General features: G+C 41.3%; 1 protein-coding gene across 5 annotated transcripts in view; it reads left to right on the forward strand.

The window, feature by feature from the left end:
• The window catches only part of Atg5 (autophagy related 5), a 133,065-nt gene that overhangs the window by 21,340 nt on the left and 89,271 nt on the right, over window positions 1-22,454 (forward strand). For all 5 annotated transcript variants that reach the window (XM_045155291.1, XM_045155288.1, XM_045155290.1 and 2 more), the window contains one exon: window positions 15,738-15,865. In XM_045155291.1, coding sequence (XP_045011226.1) covers window positions 15,738-15,865 — 128 coding nt within the window. Of the gene's footprint in view, window positions 1-15,737; window positions 15,866-22,454 lie in introns of those variants that run through there.

Raw genomic sequence — 22,454 nt, forward strand, 5'->3', positions numbered from 1 at the left:
TCTTCTGCAATGAACCCTGAGCCTTGAAGGATGCTATAGATATGTCTCACTTAGTGCTGAACACACCACTGTCACTTCTCAGCACTTTGGTGAGTTTTGAGTCACCCTAGTGGTCACCCCCATCTGAAAAGAGAAGCTTCTTGTGGGTGTGGTGGTGCATGCCTTTAGTCCCAGCACTTGGGAGGCAGAAGCAGGAGGATTGCTGTGAGTTCAAAGCCAGCCTGAGACTACATAGAGAATTCCTGGTCAGCCTGGTCTAGATTGAGAGTCTACCTTGACCAAAACAAAAAAAAAAACCAGAAAACAAGAAGAGAAGATTCTCTAACCAAAAGTGAGAGTAGCATTAATATATGTGCAAAAGCCTAAGTATTTAAGAGGGCAGTTTGATAGACCTATTGTATCCATTTAGCCAGAAAACAGCAGTAGTTTCCTCCCTAGGGCTTATGACCTCTCCAACTACACGCTTTTGACTAGATTTTCAGTACCAGGTTGGAATTCCTTCCTGTGGAGTGGACCTCAAATCCAATTAGAGAGCAGTTGGTTTCCCCCACAAGTGACATGACACTATTGCACCAGTTGGTACATTTGGCCTGGCTGGCCAGCCGTTGCTCTTGCAGGTTTCACTGCTGATTAACACTGTTAATGACTTTTCTCCTCCAGCAGGCTGCATAGCTCTTTTCAGCATCTTAACAGCTTGTCAACAGGGAGGAGGCTTTCAGCTCAGCTCCTGCTTGATTTTTCAGTGACCTGCAGTCCAAGCATCTGGAGTCTTTGTCAATAGGGCCTTACCATCTAGTTCTGGTGGGCAATCAAGAGCCTTGGTACTAGCCTGTTTGTATTGGGGGCCCACTGGAGGCCTCCTTGGCCAAAAATTCACTGGAAGATATCCTACCTCTGACACTGAAATTTTTCTACCATCAGTGTGTGGCTTGTGGACACAGTGGATTTTCTGTTCTATTGCATATATGGATGTGCGTTATATCAGAGGACATAGCAGAGATAGAACACTTGCGTAGGATGTGCAAGACCCTGGGTTCCAACCCAAACACATGTGTGCATGCACACACATAGGATAAGGGAATCCTATGTTATGCATTATGTTTTAAAACACTTTTATTTGCAAGCAGAGAGAGAGAGAGCGAGAATGAGAGAAAGAGAAGGAAAGGGGAATATCAGGTCTTCTTGACACTGCAGATGAACTCGAGGTACATGCACCACTTTGTGCATCTGGCTTTATGTGGGTACTGGGAAATTGAGCCCAGTCCACTAGGCTTTGCAAGCAAGCTCCTTTAACTGCTAAGCCATCTTTTCAGCCCTATGCATTATGGTTTTTTTTTTTTTTTTTTGAGGTAGGGTCTCATTGTAGTCCAGGCTGACCTGGAATTCACTATGTACTATATAGTCTCAGGGTGGCCTGGAATTCAACGGTGATCCCCTTTCTTACCTCTGCCTTCCGAGTGCTGAGATTAAAGGCGTACATCACCATGCCTGGCAGCATTATGGTTTATTAGGAAGCTGTTTTGAAATAATAGGTTCCAAGTGGACTTTTTATATGTTCAGGAGATTGCAAGCAATTAATTAGTCAAGTATGTTTATAGTTCAATAAACTTGTGAACACACATACATACATGCACATATATTGTGTGTTCATATGTATGTTGAGGTCACATATAGCATGTTTCTTGATGGTGGACAGGTAGTAGAGTGGTAGAACTTCTTAGCATGCACAAGCCCTGGCTTCGTTCCCAGCACCCATGTGAAAAAAACAGTACTTATGTGTATGCACTTGCAGCACTTAGACTTGTGGGTTTGAGTTAATGCATTACTTGCTTTAAAAATGAGGTTTGAAACAGGGTGTGGTGGTGCACATCTCGAATTCCAGCACTTGGGGAACTGTTATAGGAAGAGTGCTGTTAAGTTTTAGATCAGCCTGGGCTACAGAGTGCCTTCCAGATCATCCTGGGCTAAATTGAGACTCTGCCTCAAAAAGGAAAAAAAAAAAAGAGTTTCTAGTACCTGGTTATTTTAATATATTTTTCATTCATATTTATGTGTCTTTTTCAACTTGTTATTTATTTATTTGAGAGAGAAAAAGAGAGAGAGAGAGAATATGGCACACCAGGGCCTCCAGCCACTGCAGACAAACTCCAGATGCATACACCACCTTGTGCATCTGGCTTACGTGGGTACTGGGGAATTGAACCTGAGTCCTTTCGCTTCATAGGCAAGTGCCTTAACCACTAAGCCATCTCTCTAGCCCTTAAAGTGATTATTTATATATTTGTAAGAGAGAGAAAGAAGGACGGGGGGGGGGGGAGACAGAATGGGCACTCCTGGGCCTTTAGCCACTGCAAACTGCAGATGTATGTGCCCCCTTGTACATCTGGCAAATGTGGGTCCTGGGGAATCGAACCTGGGTCCTTTATCTTTGCAGGCAAACTCCTTAAGGGCTAAGCCATTCCTCTTGCCCAATAGTCTACCTTTTTAAGAATTTTTTTTAAATTTTTTATTTATTTATTTGAGAGCAACAGACACACAGAGAAAGACAGATAGAGGGAGAGAGAGGGAATGGGCGCGCCAGGGCTTCCAGCCTCTGCAAACGAACTCCAGACGCGTGCGCCCCCTTGTGCATCTGGCTAACGTGGGACCTGGGGAACCGAGCCTCGAACCGGGGTCCTTAGGCTTCACAGGCAAGCGCTTAACTGCTAAGCCATCTCTCCAGCCCAGTCTACCTTTTTAATTGAATAACCTCAATCACAAAGTCAGTCTCAGCTGTCGTCATTTTAGTTGTGTCTCAGGTTTACACACTGGCATTTACTTGGGAAATGTGGAGTGGAGGGGATGTGTCATATTTCACTTGAATCAGGAGCTTGTACCTGCCCTTTCCCCTTGTGGTCTGAGGCAGCAGTGCTGTCACTGATCCAGTGGAGGAAGTCACTGCAGGGAAACCCAGCTGTCCTCTGGGAACAGGAACGTTCCTTTCTTTTTCTTTGTGCTTTTGTCCTCAGCAGGAAGTATGTAAGTGGCAGACACTCAGTGTGTGCAGCCCTCACTAGAGTCGTGCTGGGATCCTGTACACTTTTTTTCTATGAAGTGGTCATTTTAAAGAAGTTGAGCAATCTAAGTGTTGGTACTTAAGCTTGGATACATCCAAGTAATTTTATTTGGAAATCATTTTTCTTTGTTGTTTCAAGGTAGGGTCTCCTTCTAGCTCAGACTGAACTAGAATTCCCTGTGTAGTCTCAGGATGGCCTCAAATGCGCAGTGATTCTCCTACTTCTGCCTCCCGAGTGCTGGGATTAAAAGCGTGTATCGCCACACCTAGCTGGAAATAATTAAAAAAAATTATTTAAGAAAGAGCTAGCTGGGCATGGTGGTGCATGCCTTAATCCCAGCACTCGGGAGGCAGAGGTAGGAGGATCACCACGAGTTTGAGGCCACCCTGAGACTACATAGTGAATTCCAGGTCAGCCTGAGCTAGAGTAAGACCCTATCTTGAAAAAACAAAAAACAAAAACCAAAAAACAAAAAACAAAAAACAAAAAAGGAAAGAGATAGACATAGGGAGAGTATGGGTATACTAGGGCCTTTTGTGGCTGCAAATGAACTCCAAATGCCATGCACTGCTTTGTACGTCTGGTTTTCATTGGGTACTGGGAAGTTGAACTGAGACCATCAGGTTTTGCCAGCAAGTGCCTTTTTTTTGTTGTTTATTTTTACTTATTTGAGAGCAACAGAGAAAGAGGCAGATAGAGAGAATGGGCACAGCAGGCCTCCAGCCACTGCAAACCGAACTCCAGATGCGTGCGCCCCTTTGTGCATCTGGCTAACGTGGGTCCTGGAGAATTGAGCCTCGAACCAGGGTCCTCAGGCTTCACAGGCAAGCGCTTAACCACTAAGCCATCTCTCCAGCCCGCAAGCAACTACCTTTAACTCCTGAACCATCTCCCCAGCCCTAACTTTGCAGATCTTAACTTTTCTATCCTAAGAAAAACTTCTTAGAACTTTTCACAGTAACAAAAGATACTTAATTTTACAATTCCAGTTGTTAGATGCATTTTTTATTTTTGCAATATGGGTAGGATACTGGCTGTGGTATTTTTGGTTTTTTTGTTTGTTTGTTTCTGTTTGGTAGTTTTAAGATTTGTACTCGCTGTACAGTCAAGAATGATCTCCCAAGTAGGCGTTCACCTCCCTTCCCTATAAGTTGTGTTTTCAAACAAGTTTTCAGTTTATGTCATTGAAACTTTAACCTCAACTGGCTTTCTAATGTTCTTAAAGAGTTTAAATAAATAAAAATTAAAATAGCAATAACTGAGCAATAATTTATTTTGAAAGTCTAAAAAAATAATTTTATTTATTTTATGCATGAGCGAGCGAGAGAGAAAGAGGCAGAGAGAGACAGAATGGGCATACCAGGGCCTTCAGCTGCTGCAAACAAACTCCACATTGCACCACCTTGTTCACCTGGCTTATGTGAGTCATAGGGAATTGAACCTCAGTCCTTTGGCTTTGCAGGCAAATGTCTAACTGCTAAGCCATCTCCCCAGCCCTAATTTAATTTTTTTTTTTTTTTTGAGGTAGGGTCTCACTGTAGCTCAAGCTGACCTGGAATTCACTATGTACTCTCAGGGTAGCCTCAAACTTGCGGCGATCCTCCTACTTCTGCCTCCCAAGTGCTGGGATTAAAGGTGTGTGCCACGACGCCCGACAATTGTTTTATTTTTTATTTTTTTTTTTTTCACAAAGCTAGAAGGAACGGGTTTATTTTTAGAAAAGGTTTTTAACATTTTCACCACCATAGAAATAAGAAAAGCATTTGAGGTGATATGTTTATGCTTGACATGATTTAGATATCTCACAAGCTATGCAACTCTTTTTTTTTTTAATTTTTATTTTTTTTATTTTTTTTAATTTTTATTAACATTTTCCATTATTATAAAATATATCCCATGGTAATTCCCTCCCTCCCCACCCCCACACTTTCCCGTTTGAAATTCCATTCTCAATCATATTACCTCCCCATTACAATCATTGTAATTACATATATACAATATCAACCTATTAAGTATCCTCCTCCCTTCCTTTCTCCACCCTTTATGTCTCCTTTTCAACTTACTGGCCTCTGCTACTAAGTATTTTCATTCTCACAAAGAAGCCCAGTCATCTGTAGCTAGGATCCCCATATGAGAGAGAACATGTGGCGCTTGGCTTTCTGGGCCTGGGTTACCTGACTTAGTATAATACTTTCCAGGTCCATCCATTTTTCTGCAAATTTCATAACTTCATTTTTCTTTACCGCTGAGTAGAACTCCATTGCATAAATGTACCACATCTTCATTATCCACTCATCTGTTGAGGGACATCTAGGCTGGTTCCATTTCCCAGCTATTATAAATTGAGCAGCAATAAACATGGTTGAGCATGTACTTCTAAGGAAATGAGATGAGACCTTTGGATATATGCCTAGGAGTGCTATAGCTGGGTCATATGGTAGATCAATCTCTAGCTGCTTTAGGAACCTCCACACTGTTTTCCACAATGGCTGGACCAGATTGCATTCCCACCAGCAGTGCAGAAGGGTTCCTTTTTTTCCACATCCCCGCCAACATTTATGATCATTTGTTTTCATGATGGTGGCCAATCTGACAGGAGTGAGATGGAATCTCAATGTAGTTAATCTGCATTTCCCTGATGACTAGTGACGTAGAACATTTTTTTAGGTGCTTATATGCCATTCGTATTTCTTCCTTTGAGAACTCTCTATTTAGCTCCTTAGCCCATTTTTTGATTGGCTTGTTTGATTCCTTATTATTTAACTTTTTGAGTTCTTTGTATATCCTAGATATTAATCCTCTATCAGATATATAGCTGGCGAAGATTTTTTCCCATTCTGTAGGTTGCCTCTTTGCTTTTTTCACTGTGTCCTTTGCGGTGCAAAATCTTTGTAATTTCATTAGGTCCCAGTGGTTAATCTGTGGTTTTATTGCCTGAGCAATTGGGTTTGTATTCAGAAAGTCTTTGCCAAGACCAATATGTTGAAGGGTTTCCCCTACTTTTTCCTCTAGCAGTTTCAAAGTTTCCGGTCTGATGTTAAGGTCTTTAATCCATTTGGACTTAATTCTTGTGCATGGCGAGAGAGAAGAATCTATTTTCATCCTTCTGCAGATATTTATCCAGTTTTCAAAACACCATTTGCTGAAGAGGCTGTCTCTTCTCCAATGAGTATTTTTGGCATTTTTATCGAATATCAGGTGGCTATAGCTACTTGGGCTTACATCTGGGTCCTCTATTCTGTTCCACTGATCTACATGTCTGTTTTTGTGCCAGTACCATGCTGTTTTTGTTACTATGGCTCTGTAGTATAGGTTAAAATCAGGTATGGTGATACCACCAGCCTCTTTTTTGTTGCTCAGTATTATTTTAGATATTCGAGGTTTTTTGTGATTCCGAATGAATTTTTGGTTTGTTTTTTCTATTTCCATGAAGAAAGCCTTTGGAATTTTGATAGGGATTGCATTAAATGTGTAGATTGCTTTAGGTAAGATTGCCATTTTCACGATATTGATTCTTCCAATCCAGGAACAAGGGATGTTTCTCCACTTTCTAGTGTCTTCTGCAATTTCTCGCTTGAGTGTTTTAAAGTTCTCATTGTATAGATTCTTTACTTCCTTGGTTAGGTTTATTCCAAGGTATTTTATTTTTTTTGATGCAATTGTGAATGGGAGTGATTCTCTGATTTCATCCTCTGTGTGTTTGTTGTTAGCATATACGAAGGCTACTGATTTCTGTGTATTTATTTTGTATCCTGCTACATTGCTGTAGGTTTTGATCAGCTCTAACAGCTTGCTAGTAGAGTCTTTAGGGTCCTTTATGTATAGAATCATGTCATCTGCAAATAATGATAACTTGATTTCTTCCTTTCCAATTTGTATCCCTTTTATGTGTGTCTCTTGCCTTATTGCTATGGCTAAGACTTCCAAAACTATATTAAATAGAAGTGGAGACAGTGGACACCCTTGTCTTGTTCCTGATTTTAGTGGAAAAGCTTCCAGTTTTTCCCCATTTAGTAATATGTTGGCTGTAGGCTTGTCATAAATAGCCTTTATTATATTGAGATATGTTCCTTCTATTCCCAGTCTCTGTAGGACTTTTATCATGAAGGGATGTTGGATTTTGTCAAATGCTTTCTCTGCATCTAATGAGATGATCATGTGATTTTTGTCCTTCAACCCATTTATGTAATGTATTACATTTATAGATTTGCGTATGTTGAACCATCCCTGCATCTCTGGGATAAAGCCTACTTGGTCAGGGTGAATGATCTTTTTGATATACTCTTGTATTCTGTTTGCCAATATTTTGTTGAGAATTTTTGCATCTATGTTCATGAGGGAGATTGGTCTGTAATTTTCTTTTTTTGTTCTATCTTTGCCTGGTTTTGGTATCAGGGTGATGCTGGCCTCATAGAAGGAGTTTGGTAGGATTCCTTCTTTTTCTATTTCCTGGAAAAGCTTAAGAAGCAATGGTGTTAGCTCTTCCTTAAAAGTCTGGTAAAATTCAGCAGTGAATCCATCCGGGCCTGGGCTTTTTTTAGTTGGGAGATTATTGATAACTGCTCGGATCTCCATGTTTGTTATAGGTCTATTTAAGTGATTAATCTCATTTTGCTTTAATTTAGGTAGGTCATATAGATCAAGGAAATCATCCATTTCTTTCAGATTTTCATACTTTGTGGAGTATATGCTTTTATAGTATGTCCCTATAATTTTTTGAATTTCTCTGGAATCTGTTGTTATGTTACCTTGTTCATCTCTGATTTTATTAATTTGTGTCTCTTCTCTCTTTCTTTTGGTCAGATTTGCTAAGGGTTTATCAATCTTGTTTATCCTTTCAAAGAACCAACTCTTTGTTTCATTAATTCTTTGGATTGTTCTTTTTGTTTCTATTTCATTAATTTCTGCCCTAATCTTTATTATTTCTTCCCGTCTACTACTTTTTGGTTTGCCTTGTTCTTCTTTTTCCAAGGCTTTAAGGCGAAGCATTAGGTCGTTTACTTGCGACCTTTCTAATTTCTTAATATAGGCACTTAGGGCTATAAATTTACCTCTTAGAACTGCCTTCATTGTGTCCCAGAGATTTTGGTATGTTGTGTTCTCATTATCATTTGACTCTATAAATTTTTTGATTTCCTTTTTGATTTCTTCATTGACCCACTCATCATTTAGTAGTGTATTGTTTAGTTTCCATGATTTTGTGTATGCTCTATAGCCTTTCTTGCTACTGATTTGTAGTTTAATTCCATTGTGGTCAGATAGAATGCAAGGAATTATTTCAATTTTCCTGAATTTGTTAAGATTTGCTTTGTGTCCTAATATATGGTCTATTTTAGAGAATGTTCCATGTGCTGCTGAAAAGAATGTATATTCTGCAGCCTTTGGATGAAATGTCCTGTATATATCTGTTAGGTCCATTCCTTCTATGACCTCATTTAGTCCAGATGCCTCTCTGTTTATTCTTTCCCTGGATGACCTGTCAATTGATGAGAGTGGGGTGTTAAAGTCACCCACCACCACTGTGTTTGGTGTTATCTGTGACCTTAGTTCTAATAGTGTTTGTTTGACGAATTTGGGAGCCCCCATGTTAGGTGCATATATGTTTAGGATTGTAATGTCCTCCTGTTGGAGTGTGCCCTTAATCAATATAAAGTGACCTTCCTTATCTTTCTTGACTAACGTCGGACTAAAGTCTACCCTGTCTGATATTAGGATAGCAACCCCTGCTTGTTTTCTAGGCCCATTTGCTTGAAACACCGTCTTCCAACCTTTCACCCTAAGATAATGTCTATCCTTTGTAGAAAGGTGAGTTTCTTGGAGACAACAAATTGTAGGATCCTGCTTTTTAACCCAGTCTGCAAATCTATGTCTTTTCATTGGGGCATTGAGACCGTTGATATTAAGAGATATTATTGAAAGGTGTGTATTTATGTTTGCCATTTGTGTGTGTGTGTGTGTGTTACTTGTTCTACCTGTGCTCTCTTCTGTTAACTGGTATTTGAGTATAGCTGGTTTTTTCTAGGTTCCTTATATGTGTGCTTTTCCTTTTGTTCAGCATGGAGGATTCTATCAAGTATTTTCTGTAGAGCTGGTTTTGTCTTCAGATACTCCTTTAACCTGCTTTTGTCATGGAATGTCTTTATTTCTCCATCTATTTGGATGGATAACTTTGCAGGATAAAGTAACCTTGGTTGACAGTTGTTATCTTTCAGAACTTGGAATATATCACTCCAAGCCCTTCTGGCTTTAAAAGTTTGTGTTGAATAATCTGCTGTAATCCTGATGGGCTTGCTTTTGTAGGTAACTTGATTTTTCTCTCTAACTGCTTTCAATATTTTTTCTTTGGTTTGTGTGTTTGGAAGTTTGAGTATAATGTGGCGAGAAGAGTTTCTTTCTGGGTTTTGTCTGGCTGGGGTTCTAAAGGCTTCCTGTATCTGTATTGGCACCTCTTTCCCAATTTGGGGAAAATTTTCCTCTATGATTTTGTTGAAGATGCCTACTATGCCTCTGGAGTGGAGTTCTTCTCCTTCTACTATGCCCTGAATTCTTATATTGGATCTTTTCATAGTGTCCCGAATATCTTGAAATTCCCACTCATACTTTTCTATAAGTTTGTCTTTCTCTTTGTTGGACTGCATTAGGTCTGCCACCTGATCTTCTAGCTTAGATATTCTGTCCTCTCCCTCATCCATCCTACTGGTGAGATTTTCTACAGAGTTTTTTATTTCATTAACTGTGTTCTTCATTGCTAGTAATTCTGACTGGTTTTTCTTTATTATTTCTATTTCCCTATTTATGTCTTGTATTGCCTTCTTTATTTCATTAAATTGGTGTCCTGCCTCTTCTTTGATTCCTTTGATTTCCTCTTTGATTTCTTCTTTGATTGTTTTCATGTGTTCTTTGACCTCTTTGAACATATTTATAATTATTCTTTTGAACTCTTTCTCAGGCATTTCCTCTAACTCTTTCTCACTGGAGGACATTTCTGATGCATTAATACTTTTAGGTGGATTTATATCGTCTTGCTTTTTAGTGTTTCTTGTGTTATAATGTATATATTTTTGCATCTTGGATTAAGTTAATGCTTGGATTTTCTAGCTATCTGTGTATTCTTAGCTGTATCTATTGATTTGATGTAATATATTTTCAGGGTAGGACCTTAAGGTATTAGGTGTGGCTCTTAAGACTCTCAGAGTATCTACAAAGATGTTCTTAGGGGTTGAGTTTCCCTGCTATAGGAGTATTCAAGCAGGCTGAGTGGAATAAAATACTGGTAGATTCTAAAAGTTAACTAAACACTGTACACATTCAATCAAAAACAGCCCCGAGTATGTATGCAAGACTAGTTATTATAATGACCAGATCCTCTATCAACAAAGAGGTTTAGATTTCTGGTCTGTTGAGGGATCCAAGTCAGCTTGTGACCAAGTGAGACCCTTCCCTGGTGCAATCCCTGTTACCTTGGGTGATTTTGGTCTCAGTCAAGTTGCTGCCTGGGTCGTCGGGCTGCTGTTCTGATTTCTGGAGCTGGGCACTTGCTTTTCCTACGGGGCAAACTGAGCCGCTGCTGCTGCCTCTGCTGCTGTTGTAGCTGCCAGCACCGGAGCCAACACCGCTGCTGAAGCTGCCGTTGCCGTGTCCACCGCCGCTGCTCACCCCGAAGCCGCTGCCGCGGGATCTGCCGCTGCTGCCACTCCTGGGTCCACTGCTGCTGGGGCCACTGGTACCGGTGCTGCAGCCGCTGAAGTTGCTGTCGAACTCTGCTCCTGCTTGGGTCCTGCTGTCAGCCCAAGTTGGCGTGGCCGGGTCCCGGGCCGCTGCTGTGTTCGCTGGAGCTTGGTTCAGGTGGTGGGGGAGGGGAGGGAGCCGCGGCTGCTCTGGTTGTATCGCTTCTCCACGTGTGCTTCTACCTCGCGGTCTGCTCTTCCCTCCGTTGCTCGCTGCCGCTCTCCCCTCACGTTTCCCGAGTTGCGGAGAGCGCGGTGTGAGGGGAAAATCCCGCACCTGGCTTGTCCTGCGGCTCGAGCCGAGAGTCCGGTGGCTTTCTGCCGCTCCGCGGCTGCGGCGGGTGGCCGAGCCGCCCCGGAGCCACTGTTCCCGCCTGTGCAGGCTCTGGATGCTCTGGAACTCTTCTACTTCTCCGCTGCCGCCTCAATTTCCTATACACCTCACTTTTTAGTGGAAGTGTGTATTTTGGTGAGTTTTTTTGTCTTTTTCCCCCCTAGGCTGCTTTGGCGTGGTACCTACGCTGCCATCTTAACCAGAAGTCCCCCGACAATTGTTTTTTTTGAGGCAGGGTCTCATTCTAGTTCAGGCTAGTCTTGGACTCACCGTGGTATGAGCTTCCATGTCCAGCTCTGTTTACTTTTATGAGACTGACATAATTCCAACACTTAAAATTCCAAGTAAAGAGTACCCTGTGTCCGTTATGATGAATGTACTTACATATGAGATGACTATTGTGAGAAATAGACTTTAAGTTATTTTAATCTTTTTTTGATCAAATTGGAAATTGGGATATGTTGGTAACTATACAAAGGGTTGTTTTATAGGTAATTAATTGCTATTTCTTTTCTCTTTTATTTTAAAAATTTGTAAGTTTATTTATTTAAGAGAGAGAGAAACAGACAGACAGAAAATGGGTGTGCCAGAGCCTCTAGTCACTGCAAACAAATTCCATATGCATGGGCCACCTTGTGCATCTGGCTTACGTGGGTCCTGGGGAACTAAGCCTGAGTGAGTCCTTTGGCTTTGCAGGCAAGCGCCTTAACCCCTAAGCCATCCCTCTAGCCCTCCTTTTTCTTTCTTTCTTTTTTTTTAATTTAAAAAACTTTAAAGATATTTATTTGAGAGAGAGAAAGAGAGAAAGAGGCAGATAGAGAATGGGCTCATCAGGACCTCTTGCCACTACAAATAAATTTCCAGACACATGTGCCACTTTGTACACATGGCTTTACATGGGTACCAGGGAATTAAACCCAGGTCATCAAGCTTTGTAAGCAAGCTCCTTTAACCATTGAGCCATCTCTGCAGCCTAAATTTCAAACGTTTTAAAAAATATTTTTGTTTGTTTGAGAGAGTATATGAATGACATACCAAGACCTCTAGTCACTGCAAATGAACTCCAGATAGCCATGTGCCATGTTGTGTAGGTAGCTTTACGTGTGTACCAGGGATTTGAACCCAGACCATCAGGCTTTGCAAGCAAACATCTTTAACTGCTGAGGCATCTCCTTGTTCTAGTGTTAAACTTAAAAAAAAAACTTTTATTTAATTAATCAATTAATTTATTTGAGAGAAAGATAAATTGGCAGAGAGAGAGAAAATGGGTGCAACAAATGAACTCCAGATGCATGCATCCCTTTGTACATCTGGCTTTACAGGAAAAACTGGGGAATCAAACCCAGACCATTAGGGATTGCAAGCAAGTGCCTTTAATTGCTGAGCCATCTCTCTAGCCCTAGTATTAAACTTTTTATTGACAACCTCCATACATACTTACAATGTACCTTGAACCTAAAGTCCTCACCACCCTTTGTCTCCTTCCTATATCTACTGTCCACTGTCCCTTTCTAACTAGTCCCTCTTCTGTTTTGATGCCAACCCTCTCCCCGTTTTTTTGCCCTCTTATGCAGGTCTTGTGTAGGTAGCATCAGCCACTGTGAGGTCATGAATGCAGCAGCCATGTTGTGTCTGGAAGGCAGAGTCCCAAAGCATTCCTTCCCTCTTTGGGCTCTTACGTTCTTTTCATCATCTCTTCTGCAGTGGTCCCTGAGTCTTGGAGGATATTGTAATAGAGATGTCTGTCAGTGCTGAATACTGTCACTTCCCAGTACTTTGATGGGTTTTGAATGTCTCTAGTAGTTACTGCCATCTGAGAAGCTTCTCTGACCAAAAGTGAGAGTGGCATTAATACATGGGCATAAAAGATATATATTTCGAGGGCAATTGGGTGAGTTAGTTTTCTTCTTTTTATGTTTTGGAGACAGCCTCACTATGTAGCCCAGGTTGACTTTGAACTTGGAATCTTCGTGCCCCAGCCTTCCTAGTGCTGGGATTACATCTGTGCCACCATACCAAGCTGCTTTTATTTATTTATTTGTTTATTTTTGTTGTTGTTGATTTAGCCAAGATGACCTCCAATTTTCTGTGTAGCAGAGGGTGGTCTCAAACTCCTGATCCTTCTGTCTCACCTTCTAAGTGCTAGGATTACAGGCCCTGCTACTATAGGCTCTTGTCTCCTTCTCTGTATCTCCCTGCCCTCCTATCTTTTTGTCTTGTTTTTGGAGTGTGTGTGTGTTCAGATGTACATGTCCTATGTACCTGTGAGCAGAGGCAGAGGAGGATGTCAAGTGTCCTCTATTGCTTTTCTGTCCTCTTTCCATGAGACAGGGTCTCTTACTGAGCCTGGAGCTTACGCTGGTTTTGGCTAGACTGGCTGACTAGTGAGCCACAACAATCCTGTCCCTGTTCCTCAATGCACTGGGCTTACAGGCATGTGCAGCCATGCTCAGGCTTTTTTTTTTTTCTTTCCTTTAACATGGGTGCTGGAAACTGAACTAAGGTTCTTATACTTCCACAGAGAGCATTCTTGTACAGAGCCATTTCTCAATCCGCTAGCCCTGTAGCTTTCTTTTGAGCCCAGACTGGCTTTGAACTCATGATCCTCTTGCCTCCTGAGTGGGATTACAGACATGCATCACCACACCTGGCCCCTCTGTTTTGTTTTTTTTTGTGTGTGTGTGTATGTGTGTGTGGTCTCTCTGCTATATCTCACTCCTCTGCTAGTTTCTGAATGTTGGCACCTGCCTTTGTATGTTTTCACTTAGATGATGTATCTAGACTAGTTACATTCATAGTGATAGAAGGTCGGATCATGGGTTCCTGGAGCTGGGCAAAGGAGGGCTGGGGAATGACTGTTGAGTGCGTGCTGAGTTTCCTTTTGGGGTGATGAAAAAGTTCTTGATGATGAAAACTTTGCTGGTGATGGTTGCACAACAGTGTGAAGATCCTTTATGCCACTAAACTGTGTACTTAAAGATGGATGGAATAGTAAATATTATGCTAGGTTTATTTTGCTACTTTTTTTCTTTAAAAAAAAAAAAGAACTTTGAAGTGTAAGCCAATTAAAGCTATGGAGATGGCTTTGTCATTTAAGACTCTTGAAGTAAGTCATTTTAAGAAAAAATAAATAGTGTCATCTGGAGGCAAAAGGCAGTATAATATCAATCCACTATTTTGTTTTTGTTTTTACTTATACAAATATTTCCCAGATAAATTGTATCTATAAATGCATTAGTATAGTCATTCTGAAATCAGTTATGTTGCAGTGTCACTGGGTATATTTATGTTAGTTCCAGTTAACTCCTATGCCAACTTGGAATAGAAGGTTACAAATACATGTCAATGTGAGTTCTGCCTTAAGTGTAGGCATTCTTCTCTCCCTTTTGCTTCTTTGAGACAGAGTCTTTCAACATCCCCCAGGCTGGCCTGGAAATTTTGAGCCTTCTGCCTCAGCCTGCTGAGTGCTGGGAAGATGATAGGTGTGTGCTGCCATGACACTGGCTGGTATTCTCTGTGAATTATCATTCATTTAACCTTTGCATCTTTTGTTTATTTAGAAAATATTTGTTTTGTACTTTTGGCGAAGCAGGTTCTTTTTGGCATTGGAGATACAGTATTAAACAAAACACACAATTGCCTTTCTTAATGGTGTTTACATTCTAGTATCCTGTAATCCTTACTATTAGTTTTTCATTTCAGGAACATCATTTGTGAATTCTTGGGCAGCTCTGATTGGACCTTAGGCATGTAATATGACACTCTCCAGAACCAGTAGCTGATACCCACTTGCTGTATGCATGATGTATCTTCCTTCTTAGTATAGTATCCCCATAGGCTAATACTCTGCAGATAAATCCAGAACCAGGAGCTGATACTCATATGCTGAGGTCATAGTCTTCTGACCATCCCTGTAGGTTAATGCTGTTCTCTGAAGAATGGATCTTGAATCATGAGTTCATCCTTGTGCTTTACTCACACTGTATCTTCTTCTTAGCATCTCTGTAGGTTAATATTCCCTGCAGAGTAGATGATTACTGTGTAATATTGTAGAATCATTTTAAATTAAAGCTCTGAATTTGACCATGTTAAATAGATTATATGTCTTAAAAAAAGGCTACTTTACTATATTGTTTTTGTTCCTTAAAAATTTCTTGGCAACAGCTATACTGATCCTGCCATGTCTGAAATAGTCTAATGTATCTTTGCCAGAATTTTGGCAAGTTACTTAAGCTTTATATAAAACAGAGGTGATAAACTCAGGTGAATCAAAATAGTTTTTAAATTAAATTTGAGGGAACTACTGAGTATCCTTATTAGTATGACATAATTACAATGTATTTCCATGTAAAATGGTAAAGAAAGAAATAAAGATTTGTGTCGATTGTTGCAGGCATGTATGCAGTAAGGTCTACTTAAAAGTAATGACCCAGTAAGAAATATTAACATCTTAACCTTTAGCCTTTTATATTTTATAAAAAGCAGTTGATTTTTGTGTGGGGTAGTCGAAATGGTACAAAGAATATGGTGGGTTTTCTTAGTTAAAAAACTTACTTAGCGTATATGTTTTGGAAAAAACTGACTAGTAAATAAATATAGTTTTACAAATTTTCATTTCAGTTGCTTTTGCCAAGAGTAAGTTATTTGACCTTGGTAACTGACAAAGTAAAGAAGCACTTTCAGAAGGTCATGAGACAAGAAGATATCAGTGAGATATGGTTTGAATATGAAGGAACACCGCTAAAATGGTGAGTGAATTTTTCTTCAATACTAGGCATTAAATATATGCTGTCTTTAAAAGGTGGTGCTACAAAACAGTTGTAAAAAGTTCTATTGAAAAAGAAATGAGCAGGGCTGGAGAGGTGGCTGGTGGTTAAGGCACTTGCCTGCAAAGCCAAAGGACCCAGGTTCAATTCGCAGGACCCACATAAGCCAGCTACACAAAGTGGTTCATTCATCTGGAGTTGCTTTTTTTTTGCACTGGCTGAGGGCCCTGCTACACCCATTCTCTCTCTACTCCTCCTCAACCTCCTACCATCTCAAATAAATAAATTAAAAAAGAAAGAAAGAAATGAGGGCCTGGTGTTGTGGTCCATGCTTTTAGACCCAGCACTTGGGAAGCAGAGGTAGGAGTATTGTCATGAGTCCAAGGGCAACCGAGGGCTACAGAGTGAGTTCCAGGTCAACCCAGGCTACAGTGAGACCCTGCCTGGAGGATGGCAGGGGAGAACAGAAAGAAAAAAGAAATGAAGCCAGGCCTGGTGGCACATACTGTATTCTTAGCACTGAGGCTGAGGCAGGAGCATTGCTGTGAGTTTGAGGCCAGCATGGTCTACCTAGTGAGTATCAGGCCATCCAGGGCTTCATAGTGAGCTTTCTCATTCTGTCTCTCTCTTTCTCCCTCCCTCCCTCCCTCCCTCCCTCCCTCCCTCCCTCCCTCCCTCCCTCCTTCTCTCCCCCCCCCCTTCTCTCCCCCCCCCCCCCCCCGTGTCTGTCTGTCTGCCTGTCTCTCTGGGAAATTTTTTTCCTGGGAACATACACACACATTTCTATTCACCTCAGATAGTACACAGATAACAGACCAAAGTATGATTGCACCTAAACCACCACTTTTGGTAGACCACTAAGTTTATTGGGGTTACTTATAGAGCAGGATGAGGGGTTGCATGACTTGCAGCTTTCTAGACAGGGCAGGTGGCATAGAAGGGTCTTCCCAAGCAGTTATTTACCCTTTATATAACCTCAGAGAGGGGTCTTGTGACTCTTTTTCTCAGACTTGTTGATCTCCTGACTCCCGCCTCCCCTCAAGAGAGAATTGCTATGCAACATTGCTCCTATAGCCTTGGGAAGTGGTCCTGTGACCTTTAAGTTTCAGTTCTCCATGACTTGTTAACCTATTGATATGGAGGAATTTGCTATACAATACTGTATATGTTAAAATAATACGTTTGATTATTTTTGTCCTTTTGCAGATATATCAAAAGCTTCTCATAAATATGTCATGTCTGGGACACTGTTCAATTTTTTTTTTTGTCTGCAAGGTATTTATACCCTATTTTTACATACATATGATTAGCTAAAGTGACTTGCACATCTGAGTTGGTCACTGTGTCATAAAGTCTTGATTTAGGGAATTAGTATTGATTGATTGAGATAAGTGTCTCCTGTAGGTTAACCTCAAACCCACAATGTAGCCAAGGATGACCTTGACTTCTGATCCTCCTGCCTCTACTTTCCGAGTTCTAGGATTACAGGCATGCACCCTCATATCAGATTTTCTGTCGTACTGGGGAAGGAACACAGGACTTTGTGTAGGCTAGGACAGCATTCTACTAGCTGAACTATATTTCTAGCTCTATTATTTTTTTAAGATAGGCTTTCATGTAGGCCTGGAGCTCCCTATGTTTCTGAGGATGATCTTGTACTCTGATCCTCTGCCTCTACCCTCCCAGGCACTATAATTACAGATGTGCACTACCATGTTCAGCTCATTTTATTTTTGTATGAAAAATAATTTTGCTAGCATGTTTTGTTTAAAAATTTTTATTTTTATTTATTTTATTTGTTTATTTGAGGTAGGGTCTCGCTGTAGACCAGGTTGACCTGGAATTCTCTATGTAATCTCAGGGTTGTCTCAAACTCACAGTGACCCTCCTACCTCTGCCTCTTGAGTGCTGGGATTAAAGGTGTGTTGCCACTACACCTGGCCCTTAGCATGTTATTTTCAAGACTGCTGAAATATAAGTTGTAAACTGGGCTTATGCATGGATAGCTTTTTTGCTACTTCTTCTATTTGGAGTTTTATTCATTGTTCATTTAATAAAAGAGAAATTACAAAGAGAGGGCAACAAAAAAATAGTTGACATGCTAGAATATGCTTCCATTTGCATTAATAAAAAACTACAGGTTAAGACAAGACTTAAATGAAATCTGAAAAATATAAATTGGGTAAGAAAATTTGCTCTCAAGTCTGGAAATATTACATTAGAAAAGTTTTTGAAAGACATAGGAAATGAAAGGAAGCTCCTCTTGTATCAGTGAGTGTAGCTGGCATGAATCTAAGAACTTAATTCACCAGGAGTAAACTTCATGCTGATGAAATCTGAAGAGGGATAGAACCCCCAGCTCTCCAGGGGGTTACAAGCATACAAGTTAGTATTTATGTTGTAGCCCAGGCTTATGGAAACTCATAGCAATCTTCCTTCCTCAAGTCTCCCATGTGTTGAGATTATAAATGATACTAGAGATCAAAGCCAGGGCCTTGAGCTACATCCCCAGTCCAACCTTCTTCTTCTCCTTCTCCTCCTCCTCCTCTTCCCCCCTCCTCTCTCCCTTCTCCTCTTTCCCCTTTCTCCCCCACTCCTCCTTCCCCTCCTCTTTCCTCCTCTCTTCCCTCCTCTTCCTCCTTCTTCTTCTTCCTCTTCCTCTTCCTCCTCCTCCTCCTCCTCCTCCTCCTCCTCCTCCTCCTCCTCCCCCTCCTCCTTCTCCTCCTCTTTCTATGGTGATCCTCTTACTCCTGCCTTCGAGTGCTGGCACTAAAGGCCTACACCACCATGCCTGGCTCTAACATTCCTTTTTAAATCAGTACTGAAGCCAGCATGTTAGAGGCTAACCTGAGTTCCATAAAACTCTCCCCAAATATCAGAACAAACAAAAAATACCAACACTGCACTACTGAGCTTCCTGATTATATATCACACATTCTGGTGACTCCATTTAAAAATTTTTTTGGTGTTGGGGCATTGTGCATCTTGGGCAAACCCTGTACCACTGAGCTACATCCTCAATCTTTCTTTTGAGATGTGTAGGCTTCCTCCTTCTGAGTGTTGGGATTATAGGCATTAGATGCCCAGCTCTTAGTCCTTTGCTTTTTAAATTTTGAGACAGGGCCTGGCCAGGTTGGCCTAGTTGTCCTTGAACTTGCTGTGAATCCCAGGCAGTCCTTGAACTTTGAATCCTATTGCCTCAGCCTCCCCAGTAGGCCTGGTGTGACTTAGAATAAAGTAACTCAGTTTCTTTTTATTTCTCAGAATTGGAGGTTTAAAATGGGAAAGTGGCTTAAAGTAAATATGAAAGGAGCAATGATTTGGAGAGTAGTGGAGGTGGAAAAGGAAAGATTGTGGGTGAGTAGCAGTAGGATAGATTTAGGTATGTGTTGGAGTCACCTTCACATTGCTGGGACAAAGCACCCCGGAAAAAGCATCTGATGGGAGGAAAGGATTCATGATGGTATGGGAAAGCATGGCATGAGCAGAGGCTGGATGTCACCTCTGCCACAACAGGTGGAAAACAGCAGCAGGAGAGTGAGTTGAACTCTAGCAAAGGGGAGCTGCAGTAATACCTGTTGTAGTCAGGTTCGCATTGCTGGTAGAAATCACCCACCCAAGAACAGCTTGTGGGAAAAAGAGGTTTATTTTGGCTTATAGGCTCGAGGGGAAAGCTCCATGATGGCAGGGAAAACGATTGCATGAGCAGAGGGTGGACATCACCCCTAGCCAACATAGGGTGGACAATAGCAACAGGGGAGTGTGTCAAACACTGGCATGGGAAAACTGGCTGTAACACCCATAAGCCCGCCCCCAACAATACACTGCCTCCAGGAGGCTTTAATTCCCAAATCTCCATCAGCTGGGAACCTAGCATTCAGAACACCTAAGTTTATGGGGGCACTTGAATCAAACCACCACATTCCACCCTGGCCCCCATAAATTGATACCTATACAGGATATAAAATACAAGGCATTCAGTCCAACTTTAAAAGTCCCCATATTTTTATCAATTCCAATGATACTCATACATCCCCAGAGTCCAAGATCTTTTTTTTTTTTTTTGGTCAGATCAGCATTTATTTTTTCATTTTTTTAAATTAACAACTTCCATGATTATAAAAAATATCCCATGGTAATGCCCTCCCACCCCCAATTTCCCCTTTAAACGCATTCTCCATCATATCCCCTCCCCCTCTCAATCAGTCTCTCTTTTATTTAGATGTCATGATCTTTTCCTCCTCTTATGATGGTCTTGTATAGGTAGTGTCAGGCACTGTGAGGTCATGGATATGCAGGCCATTTTGTGTCTGGAGGAAGCACGTTGTAAGGAGTCCTACCCTTCCTTTGGCTTTTACATTCTTTCTGCCACCTCTTCTGTAATGGACCCTGAGCCTTGCCTTCCTTTTTTTTTATTTAATTTTTATTAACATTTTCCATGATTATTAAAAAAAATCCCATGGTAATACCCCTCCCCCCCACTTTCCCCTTTGACATTCCATTCTCCATCATATTACCTCCCCATCTCAGTCATTGCCAAGATCTTTTAAGTGAACCTATTACAATACCAAAAAAAGGACCTCAAAAAACCCATAATGGCTCAGAATAAACAGTCATACTGCAAAAGATGGCATCATGCATAGCAGAGAAATGCTCAAGCAATATGTGATTTTAAACAGAGGCTGGAGAGATGGCTTAGCGGTTAAGGGCTTGCCTGTGAAGCCTAAGGACCCCGGTTTGAAGCTTGATTCCCCAGGACCCATGTTAGCCAGATGCACAAGGGGGTGCATGCGCCTGGAGTTTGTTTGCAGTGGCTGGAAGCCCTGGCACGCCCATTCTCTCTCTCTCTCTGTCTCCCTCTTTCTCTCTCTGTCTGTTGCTCTCAAAATAAAATAAAATAAAATAAAATAAAATAAAATAAAATAAAATAAAATAAAATAAAATAAATAAATAAATAAAATAAAATAAAAAAAATAAATAAAATAAAATAAAATAAACAGGGAAAATACCAAACTTTGTAGCTCCAAGTCCAATAATTCTAACCAGCCCCAAGTCTCTGGCATTCCCATTCCGCCCTTCCAGCTAGGCTACTCACAGTCCTGGAAAACTTCATCAGTGTTGGCAGCTTTCCTTAGTAGCCATCTCGTTGTCCCAGCATCTCCTCTGGGTCTCCACTGCAACCTACGGTCCATCCTCACTGCTCTATTGGGTCTCCATGCAGGCATCCAGCAAACCTGCTTCACACTGCCCATGGCCATTTCCAGAGCACAAGACCATGTTGCAAACTCAGTGACCCTCTCTTTCCTGCATTTCTTATACTCCACAATTCCAGGTAGAGTGCCAATTTGTTAATCCAGGGGGGAATAAAGCAGACTTTGAACAGGACACTCCTTGAGCACTCAGGCCCTGTCAAAAGAGTCTATGTTCTTTCTGTTGCCACAGTACAAGTCAGCTGGCCCAATCTCAATGGTTGTAATCTCTCAATTGCAGCTGAATGGGCAACAGTTCACCCAAAGATTTTTCTTTCTGTGCCATACACCTCTGTTCAGACCAGTTCATTTCTATGCAAAGCAACCCTGCACAACTTCTCAGGACATGGGCATAAGAGCAAGCTTCCCACACAAACTGCTAAGCTCGTACAGGCAAAGCTCTTTCTCACCCTCATAAACCAAACCTCACAGTCCATAGTTCTTACTGCATTCAGGCCTTCTAGCTCTGACCAGAATAGTCCATCAAGCTGTACTTACAGCACTGCAAGGCACCTCTTAGGCCAAGGTTTCAAATTCTTCCACATTCCTCTTGAAAATCAGTTCCAGAAGGCCAAAGCCACACAGTCAGGTGTCTAGCAGCAATCCTACTCCTTGGTACCACTTTACTGTTGCAGTCAGGTTCGCATTGCTGGTAGAAATCACCCAACCAAGAGCAGCTTGTGGGAAAAAGAGGTTTATTTTGGCTTACAGGCTCGAACAGGAAGCTCCATGATGGCAGGGTAAACGATGGCATGAGCAGAGGGTGGACCTCACCCCAACCAACATAAGGTGGACAATAGCAACAGGGGGTGTGCCAAACACTGGCATGGGGAAACTGGCTGTAACACCCGTAAGCCCGTCCCCAACAATACACTCCCTCCAGAAGGCATTAATTCCCAAATCTCTATCAGCTGGGAACGTAGCATTCAGAACACCTAAGTTTATGGGGGATACCTGAATCAAACCATCATACTACCCCTAATCCTGCCCTCCACAACTTACCCCCAGCAAGGCTATACCACCTCAGTTGCCATCAGCACCAGTCCACCACAGTATACAACAGGTCTACATTAAAACTGGGCATTTCAATTATGTTTCATTATATATATTACAGAAAATAAAAACTCATGCAACTTACAGCTTTTCTTTTTTTACTATTATAAATCAGGGTTTCTCCTTGTTAGTTGTAAGGGCTACCCTTACACTGTTGGATGCTTAGTTGTAGTCCTGGTCTCTACAATCAACCCCAAGCATGATAATGGAAAACGTTAAAATATCCCCAGATGCATGCAGAACCAATCCTGGTTGAGAAATTTGAAAAT

This window comes from Jaculus jaculus, chromosome 7 (genome assembly GCF_020740685.1).
Source record: "Jaculus jaculus isolate mJacJac1 chromosome 7, mJacJac1.mat.Y.cur, whole genome shotgun sequence".
NCBI lineage: Eukaryota > Metazoa > Chordata > Mammalia > Rodentia > Dipodidae > Jaculus > Jaculus jaculus.